The 10,802-nt window shown below is 35.3% G+C and overlaps 1 protein-coding gene across 1 annotated transcript in view; it reads right to left on the reverse strand.

The window, feature by feature from the left end:
- Positions 1–10,802, reverse strand: part of GMPS (guanine monphosphate synthase) — a 52,099-nt gene that overhangs the window by 25,111 nt on the left and 16,186 nt on the right. The window contains exons 3-5 of the mRNA XM_012642916.1: positions 8,093–8,207; positions 3,480–3,577; positions 678–781 (exon numbers count right to left, since the gene is read on the reverse strand). Coding sequence (XP_012498370.1) covers positions 678–781; positions 3,480–3,577; positions 8,093–8,207 — 317 coding nt within the window. The remainder of the gene's footprint in view (positions 1–677; positions 782–3,479; positions 3,578–8,092; positions 8,208–10,802) is intronic.

The following is a 10,802-nucleotide window of genomic DNA, read 5'->3' on the forward strand; positions in this document are numbered from 1 at the left end:
CCTGGAGGACCTCAGAAACCGTGGGCAACAGGGGGCCACGGCACTCACTCTAGCCTGGGCAAAAAGAGTGAGACTCTGTCTCAAAAAAAAAAAAAAAAAAGCATGGGTCAGCAAATTTCGTGCAAAGGGCTACAAAGTAAATATTATAGGCTTTGTGGGATATATATGGTCTCTGTGTTTTATCCTTTAATAATGTAAAAAACATTCTTAAAAACCTGGACATAAACAGGCAATAGACTAGATTTAACCCACAGGTCATAATTTGACAACCCTAGTTGGAGAAATGTCCTGAATACCTAGTCTAATGTTCTGTAGACACCTAAGACACATGGCTATATATACCTAAGAAAGGCATAAAAAACAGTTAACTATAAATATAGCATGGTATAAAGACAGACAATTCTCAAATTTTCTTGGTTTGTAAAAGTACAATGTTTTGTTTGAACAGCTTATATTAGGGTGACCATTTTAAAAAGTTGAAATACTTCTTAAGAAAACCAATAAGTGAGTGATTTAAGGATAATCCTTATCATATTCCCTTAATCAACAGTTGATCCTGCCACATTTATAGTATCATTAAAAAAATAAGAAAATCAATGAGTACGTCACACAGAAACATGCTTACTCTTCAGATGAATTTTTTAAAATGAAATCAGCAAAATTTTTAGAATTTTCACCTGCTACAATGTTCCCAGAACGTGCCACAACTTTGAATCCATCAGCTACTTTGTCTACACTATCTCCATGTGTAAGTAAAACAATTTCTTCCTTCTGAAGGCCCCTAAATATACAAAAAATAAAACACAAATATCTTAATTAATATCATGATTAATGGGTTTTTTTGCATTAGAAATACAAGCTTGCCATATGTGATAAGAAAATAGAAAAAGTATGTGACAGTGCAACACCACTAGAATTTAAATATTCTCTTCGTTGTAAAGCCAATAAAAGAATATTAAACCTCAAAAAAGGCAATCTATAAAAATTAAAAACTAATAAACATGAAGTTGACAGTATAACCACACAATTTCAAGAGACTATAAAACAATAATTTCAACATTATATATCAATCAGAATTTATCTTAAGAACAGAGGCATTTCAAAGACCTTAACATTTCATTCAGTAGTCTTATGTCAGTAATCATGTCCACAGTAATAGTACTAGTACTGATATTGCTATTCTGCAGCTATATATACAGATATATGTGTATTGTAAGCTAAAATAAATAATAATTGATGTTATTAGAAATTAAGATTTTCAGTTTAAGAGTAAGGAGACACAAAAATGAAAGGAATTAGGTAAAAACTCTATAATCTTTCATTTTAACTGGAAATAACAGTGTACACTGATGATTTCGTTTTCTAATTCTAAGAGAACAGGGACAGGTGCAGTGGTGCAACCTATAATCCCAGCTACTTGGGAGGCTAAGGCAGGAGGATCACTTGAGCCCTGGAGTTTAGAGTTTGAGATTAGTGTGGGCAACACAGCAAGACCCCAACTCTTAAAAAAAGAAAGAAAGAAGGCAAGAAAAGGTACTACCTAATTGTTTACTGAAAAGTCCAAGAAAAAATGACAATCTAGTAGCAATGTGGACCTCTGGTGCTAAAAAAATTAATAACGTTTAGTTAAGAAAGGGAGGGGGGAGCTATTATGTATTAAAAGATTTAACTAACAATAATCAAATGTAATAAGTAGACTTTCTCTGGACTCTTAAACAAATCAACCATAAAAAGATACTGTTTAGGGGGAAGGGCAACATACCTAACCTAAACATCTGTACCCCCATAATATGCTGAAATAAAAAAAAGATACTGTTTACACTACGAGAAAATCTGGATGAGAATTCGGTATTAAATAATATTAAGGAATAAAAATGTAAATTTAAAATAAAGCAAGAAGATAAAGTACATTAATGATGCCAAAAGGATGTTTTGGGGCTTTGTCGTCACTATGGCTTAGGAATAGCACAGGTTGTGATGGAGTCCCAGAATTTTAGAAATGGAAAGACAGACAAAAAAAATGTTAAATCTTGGCTCATGTCTGTAATCCTAGCACTCTGAGAGGCCGAGACGGGTGGATCATTTGAGTTCAGGAGTTCGAGACCAGCCTGAGCAAGAGAGAGACCCCCGTCTCTACTAAAAATAGAAAGAAAATTAGCTGGACAACTAAAAATATATACATAGAAAAAATGAGCCGGGCATGGTGGTGCATGCCTGTAGTCCCAGCTACTTGGGAGGCTGAGGCAGGAGGATCGCTTGAGCCCAGGAGTTTGAGGTTGCTGTGAGCTAGCCTGACGCCATGGCACTCTAGTCTGGGCAACAGAGTGAGACTCTGTCTCAAAAAAAAAAAAAAAAAGCCAGCCCATAGTCAGTTTTGACTAAAACCTAGGATTGTATCTCCATTTCAGGTAAAAATAAGTTCAGGACTTGAATGTTAAAATTTCTGATCTGTCCAGTTTGGAATAAACTCATTAAGAATTAAATTAGGCACAAGTCAATGGAGCCTTTAAAAATATATGCTAATAAAATAAATCTACAACTAAAAATAAATAGCACAGTTAAAAAATAATAATGAAAAGTACCCTCACTAATTGACATCAGCTTACATTTTAAGAATTTAATGAAGTTAGGGGTAAATTTAGTTTTTTAAAAAAAAATAAAATTTAGATCAAAATGAAGCAAGCGAGTAACTCTACCAACAGTCCACCAAATGGGCTTTCCACAAAGCACAGAAAACACCCCAAAAAGAAAGTAACAAAAACATAAATTTTCTGGTCTTTGAGAAAACCTAATGAAAACTCAGATTTTTATTTATTTAGCAAAGCAAAAGATCAATGATTCTAGGAAGACAGTGAACAGCTCATTCAATTTTTAAATAGATTAGAGCTATAGCATCTTTATTACTTAGCAGTAAAATCAAATAATACATTCATTATATTAAAAAGATCACATGCCAAGGTACAGTTCTGCCTCAACGCAGAGAAAAGTAGAAGGAGGGAACGAAAACATATTTAGAAATGAGTCCAGCAAACGGATGGCTTATTAAGCACATAACAAAAAAAAGTGGTAGGGAAAGAGGTATGCACGTGCATATAGCAGACGCAGAACAGCTTAAAACATTATCCATTTGCCACATCTGGCACACTAATGCATGGACTCACACTCCACCAAAGAGTGGAAAGGGAGAAGTACAAATGTCAGCATCACAATACACAATTCAAAACAGGATTCCAAGGCTGCTTGGAGTGCTTTCATAAGGCTTTTTAAGTGCCTGCCTTATTGCCTATCAGCATCATCACCATCCTCTCCTCTCTTCACACTCAACTAGAAGGCAAACATGACAATTAATTATACCTGTGGCCACTACTATGTCTTTAATTTTGTTTAAGAATTGCAGAGTCTCCAATTTTGAAAAATAACGGTACCAACTTTAAAATAGGTAATCTACTATTGTTCTTACTCATTTAAAAATATAATACCTGAATAATGAACATGTATTATCCACAGTAATGTTGAAAACTCCATCTTCTCTAACACTTTTCTTGTGCACGGTACCTCCAAATACCTTATTCATCATCTGTTCAAAGAGAAAACAAATTAATGTTAAGATAAGTCAAAAGAAAAATATCTGGTCATTTTGTTATGCTGATTTAACAATTTATATTTCTTGTTTTCAAAATGCCTGTTGTTTATACCCAAAAAATAAAGGAAGTTTGATAAATAGATAACTTGGTATTATATATAAAGTTACTAAGAGGCATGGTTATAAAACAAAATTGGATTAGAAATTTGACCTGAGGTTAATTTATGTTAAACACTGGCAGATTTTCCATTTAGTGTACTTTAATTAATTCACCTGTTAAAAATGGAGAGTTCTTTAATATTTACACCTGAGTTTAATTTAAAAGCATTTTAAAAGGTACTTTGAGCTTAGAAAAAGCTAGAGCAGACAAGAACGACGACTGTGGTACCAAAACAGGAATTTAGACAGGTATAAATTCCTCCAAGCTATTTAATCTTTGGCTCCAAAGGAACCATCTGAAAGCCTAGAGTAAAGTTCAGGAAAAGCAGTTACCTCTGATGGAAATGTGAATGGAGAAAAGTAAAAAGAAGGTTTCAAAAGCTGGGCAGGGAGGGAGGGAAAGTGAATGCGTAATAGATATAAAGGAAGCAATGGGAAGTACAGACTTTTTTCTTCTAAAGCAAAGAATTACCAGGAAGCAATTAGACTGACAGAAGAGTCCAGTTAATGGGAAAAGAGGGCACATAAGATATTGAAATTACTAAAATTTCAGAATGCCATGAGGAGACAAAGGTACACACTTTGGTGCTAAAATTACCCAACACAGTCACTAAGAAGTGGCAGTCCTTTACAAGCAACATATTAGCCAGATGGCATCACTTACATAAATATTTTATGGAAGGACAATTTCTGCCTCAAGGACCAAGAATGGCCTATTTGATTACCTACTATGAAAGTTCAGATGATAATAAAGGCAAATTTTTGTAAGCATCAGCAGGCCTGGCTTTGGCTATCATAAAATATCCTATGAATATGGCCTTATATAGGGAATTGACATAATGGGGAAATATTAAGCCACTATCTTTTAAATTAAGGGAGCATTTTCCAGATATATTTCACTGTAAGAGGGCCCTAAAAAATATCTTTTGAGATTCTTCCTTACAGAATGCCTTTCCGTATACTAACAACCATTTAATTTAAGTTGTGCTATATGATTAACATTGACTACCCTGGCAAGGGAGAGGGATCAATTATGCAAATACATTACATCCTGGGATAAAAATATGAAGCCAGCCAATTTCCAATATTCAACTCAATTAAGACACAGGCTCTTCTAAGACTACGAGATGGAAAAATCATTTTTTTCCAAGTCAAATTCGTAATCACCACTTAGGCTTTTCAGAGAACAATGAAGAGGAAAAAAAGAACATTTTACTATAAAATGTTTGTTGCCTATAGAAGAAAACATACATTGGTGTAGATTTTTTACTTTACATATTTTTAGTGACCCATATTTCCTCTAAATCAAAATGGAAAACTATAGCAAACAATTAGAAGAAACCTAATCTGGTACAGCTGTTTTAATGGTCAGCTTCTTTCTAATATTCTGCACTTGTATCAAGTAGGAATAATAAAAACATTCAATATTCTTATGTGAACATTGATTTATATTTCCTTCCTTCACTGAAAGCTCAAGAGCCAGCTAGGATATATTGATCTGTTTGTTCACTTTCTCCTTTATAAACAGCTTCCCTTTGTGCAATATTCATATTACAGTATAATAACTCATACTGTTAAAAAAAAAAAAAAAAAGATGCAGGTGTGGTCGCATACACCTGTAAGTCCCAGCTACTCAGGAAACTGAGGGAGTCGGATGGCTCAAGCCCAGCAGTTTGTGTCCAGCCTGGGCAGCATAGTTAGACCCAGTCTCTTACAAAAAAAGCAACAACTCCCTCTGTCTTGACCACTTAACCAAAATTTCAAATTATCCTCAATTCAAGGACTTAACTGAATCACTGGGAGAAATAAATACAACATCTACATTTTAAACCACATGCGCAAGAAACTAAAAATCAAGGTGATCCTCAATAATTAATTAGGGAGAATCAGAATATTAAGAGAAAATTAGGAACTTGATATTTTAATTAATACCAATTCCTTTATGGTCAGTTAGCCTGTCACAACCAGACTAATTTCACTTTTATTCTGACCCTGTCTTCCCATCCACTTTAGTATTTGCTAAAGCCAAAAGGCAGGCAAATGGAAAGGACATCAAGACAACTCATAAACTGAACAAGTTAATCAATAGTCATCTATATTTATTTAGCTGTTCTTGGTACAACAGAAAATCCTGAGTTTCCAAAAAATAAAAAAAAGTATCTTGCTTCTGACACTAAAAAAAGGCAAAATACCTTATCAACTAATAACATATTACTCAGGGAATAATTTTCTTAATCATTTTGCTTATAACCACGTGTGATAAAGTTTCTTAAATGTATCTATTTATATTCCTATCTCCTTAGTAAATAGATCTTATTGAATAAAGTCATTCTTTAATGAGTGAGAATTTAGCATGTTACTGGCTCACTATTATCTTTCTATCATCTGATTCAGTAACATTCTACTTGTCTGGTAAACCTATACTACTTAAAAAGTAAAGTAAGCTAGAATGGCCAAAATCCAGAACACTGACAATACCAAATGCTGGGCAAGGAAGCAGAACAACATGAACTCTCATTCTCTGCTGGTGGGAATACAAAATGGTACAGCAACTCTGGAAAACAATTTGGCATTTTCTTACAAAATTAAACATAACAAAACATACTCTTATCATATGATTCAGCAATTGCTCTCCTTAGAGTTTACCCAAAGGACTTGAATACTTTTGTTCACACAAAAATCTGCACACAGACATTTACAGCAGTTTTATATTCATAATTGTTAAAACTCAGATGCAACCAAGACGTCTTTTAGTAGGTGAATGAATAAACTGTGGTACAACCACACAATGGAATATTATTTGATGCTAGAAAGAAACGAGGTTTTAAGTCCTGAAAAGACATGGAGGAACCTTAAATGAACTAAGTGAAAAATGACAATCTGAAAAGGCTACATACTGTGTGATTACAATTATATGACATTCTGGAAAAGGCAAAACTATGGGGACAATAAAAAGATCAGCAATTGCCAGAATTTGGGGTGGGGAGGATGAATAGTAGAACACAGGATTTTTAGGTCAGTGAAAGTACCATCAATATGTATGATACTTTACTGGTGGATATATGTCATTATACATTTGTCCAAACCCACAGAATGTACAACACCAAGAGTAAACCCTAACGTAAGCTATGGACCTTGGGTGATAATGATGCGTCAATGGAGGTTCATCTGTTGTAACAAACGTACCACTCCGGTGTAAGATGTTGATAATGGGAGAGGCTATGCATGTGGGGGGAGGCAGGGGATATATGAGGTATCTATGTACCTTCCTTTCAAAATTGCTGTGAACCTAACTGCTCTAAAAAATTAAAGTCTTTTAAAAAATAAAGACAGAAAAAAATAAAGCAAAAATGGTATCAAAGCAGCTAAAATAGACTTCTAAACATTAGAAGAGCATCTTATCTCATGGCCTCAGTAAGTCCCTACTTATTCTTATTTTTAATACAACACCAATGTACATACACTAATTGATGTTACAATGGAGACACCTGTAAGACACCATCTTAACCAACTAATCTAAGCTAACAACACCTGTCATGGCACAAATCAAAATTGTGTGCCTCCTGATAGATTCTCTGAGAGAAGCACAGTATCGCTTTTGTGGTACTCTTGCCAAAAATGCATAACCTGAATCTAACAATGAGAAATATCAAAGAAACCAAAATTGAGGGATATTGTACAAAATAACTAGTACATACTTTAAAAAAAAAAAAAACCCATCAAGGTCATGAAAGAAAAGAAAACATTGAGGAACTGCTCTAGACTGAAGGAGTCTAAAAGAGACATGACAACTAAATTTAATGCAAAGTCCTGGATTGGATCTGTGACCTATAGTGGACATTAATGAAACAAACTGTGAAATGTGAATGGAGTCTGTGGATTAGATGCTAACACTGAATCAATATTAACTTTCTGATTTGGATAGTTGTACTGTCGTTACAGAGAAGAGGATATTAGCACTTGGGAAGTATGAGAAACAGGGCATCACATCTGCAACTTACTCTCAAATAGTTCAAAAATGTCAACAATTGGAGAATTAGGTAAAAGTATACTGGAGCTCTAGGTACTATTTCTGCAACTTTTACATAAATTTGCACACACACTATTTTTTTTTAAATGGACAGTATTTTGTTACATGAAGTAGTGTTATTTTTCTCAAAGTAGATTCCCTATCAGGTCAATTCTGCCTGATTGCTACTAGTTAGCAATTTATGCACTGTTGTAGTATGTACAAATTATCTTATCCAATTGAGTATCCTAAATATCCTAAAGAAAGAAAATACCAGTATGTTTAATTTTGTTTGTGACTCATACTGTAAGTAAACTCTCAGAGCAAATTTACAGATGTACCTGCATGCCATAGCAAATTCCAAGAACAGGCTTGCCAATGGTGAATATTGCTGGATCAAACCAGGGAGCATCTTCTGCATACACAGAATTAGGTCCTCCAGAGATGATAATAGCACTGTGGATTTAAGGAACGGAGTCAGTAAAAAATCTCTAACTGCTAATTTTTATACAAGGTCTATGTCCACTCTCCCTTGTACCGCTGAGGGAGACAACACAGATTCAGAGATTTTTTTTATATTTTTGGTACAGTGTAGCAGATTCAGATTGTATCACAGACCATATTGTCCTACACAGCTTATTTTTACTGTACTTTACTACAATATTTTAGAAACCTAGTCTATCAATTTAGCATTCACTTGTGAATAAGCACAAACTTCTAAATAGATAAATACCAATGTTCCCATCTGTGAAAGTTACCATGGATTTGTTTTAATGTTTCCTCATCAATGAAAGAAGTAAATGAGAATTCTGGAGATGGAGAAAACATAGGTCTGAGATCCTAGGAGTAAAGCAGGTCACAGAAGAACAAGTGAAAGTATTATGAAGGCCCTGGATGGCTCAGAGCAAAATTTTCTACAACTGGGGTCCCCAACCCCAGGGGCCACAGGGATACTAGTCCATGGTCTATCAGGAACCAGGACGCACAGCAAGAGGCGAGCAGTGGCGAAAGCACAGCTGCTCCCAATCACAAGCATCACTGCATAAGCTCCGCCTCCTGTCAGATCAACAGTGGCATTAGTCTCATAGAAGCATGAACCCTACTGTAAACTGCGCATGTGCAGGATCTAGGTTGCAAACTCCCTGTGAGACTCTAATGCCTGATGATCTGAGGTGGAGCTGAGGAGGTGACGACAGGCCTGGGGAGCGGCTGCAAATACAGATTATCATTAGCATAGAGGTTTGACTGCACAATTTATGTAACGTGCTTAAATGACCCCGAAACCATCCCTCTCCTCCCAACCCTGGTCCGTGGAGAAATTGTCTTCCATTAAACTGGTACCTGGTGCCAAAAAGGTTGGGGACCACTGCTCTACAACAAACGATGGCAGAATGTAAAGCATTGATTGCCCAACTTTACCTGTTTAAAATGTCCAGCATACTCAACAGTTTTCCCTGAGATCCAGGAAAGGGAGCTAACATCAATTTTGCCCTATATGCCCTGCTCTCAGAACTCAGGCCTATACTATAATTTAGCTACACTACAATTTGCAGAGCATGAGTTAACTTGGGAGTCGAACTACTATTTAGTGTTATAAAGGAGAGCTGCAAACTGAGGCCTATGTTTCTCTCCTGGCCACTGATACATCTAAATGGCCCTCAGCACTCAAAAAATTTAAAACATTTTAATATTATGAATTCCACATAAAAATTCAGACTTCCAGATTTTATTTAGGAAAAAAATATCTAGCAACACTGGGCCTTCACTCCTCCATAGCAACAACCAACTAGAGTCATAGAGAGGCTTGCAGCTTCAGACTGTACATGCTCTCCAGTTTGCTACTACATGCCCACTCACATAAAGGCACATTTGTGTGCTTTACTCTATTTAAGGTACACTCAAACTCATTTTGAGTTTGCAGATAAAACTACTTTATCTATAATTCTAAGGAAAATACATTTCAAGATCTAATCAAAATCTGCTTACAAATTTATATTACAATTCACTTTTTAATTAGTGGCTACCTATTAAGTAAAAATACGCAAAGTATATTCCTAGGCTTATAATACATCCAGAAGAACAATATAACAAACGTCAAATTTATAAAAACTGCTCAGCAAGCTAGCGTATTTTTTTAAAATGTAACAATCTTATTGAGCTCAAAAGCACCCTTTGAACTTTAATAGGTAACATGAGATATGGCATACAATGTTTGCTACCAGATCTCCTGTAAAAGAGATGGAAGACAGCCTACTCAGATGATAAATGTGACATCTTTAAGATACAATTCTAAAGGGGTGTGGAGTTAGCCCTAAGGGTAGATCTGTAACCTATCGCCTTAAAAATACAGAAGCTAAAATGCTATAAAATACACTTAATAATCAAGACCTCTAGAATCTGTGTTTTATATTTAGTCTGACAAAGAATACCCACCATGGGACTGCCCAGCATCCGTCATTAATCTGCTAAACAACTCAAGGCTATTAAGATTCTTAGTACTATGAAAAAAAAAATGTGATGGACTTAGTCAAGGATAAAATTCAAGCACTACTTAAATCAATTATGAAAAGTCTTATCTCAATAAATCTTAAGAGCTAATCACTCTTTGGGTCTTCTATTTCTACTCTGCTATTCTGAAATTAACTTGCAATTACAAGGCCCAATAAGCTATAATTAATTCCAAATGCCAATTTTATATATCAGGCAGATTAAGGTTCTAAAAACAGGTGGGTTAAGATGTCTCTCATATCATAAATCTCTTATTTTAGAAAAAGGGTAGTCAAATAGATATTTCTGGAGAAAGGATTATAGCAATAAAAACCAGCGCCCGGGCATGGTGGCTCATGCCTGCAATCCTAGCACTCTGGGAGGCCGAGGCAGGCAGATCGTGTGAGCTCAGGAGTTCAATACCAGCCTGAGCAAGAGCAAGACCCCATCTCTATTAAAAAAAAATAGAAAGAAATTAGCTGGACAACTAAAAATGTCTAGAAAAAATTAGCTGGGCATGGTGGCACATGCCTGTAGTCCCAGCTACTCGGGAGGCTGAGGCAG

This window comes from Propithecus coquereli, unplaced genomic scaffold (assembly GCF_000956105.1).
Source record: "Propithecus coquereli isolate 6110/MARCELLA unplaced genomic scaffold, Pcoq_1.0 Scaffold19, whole genome shotgun sequence".
NCBI classification, from domain to species: Eukaryota; Metazoa; Chordata; class Mammalia; order Primates; family Indriidae; genus Propithecus; species Propithecus coquereli.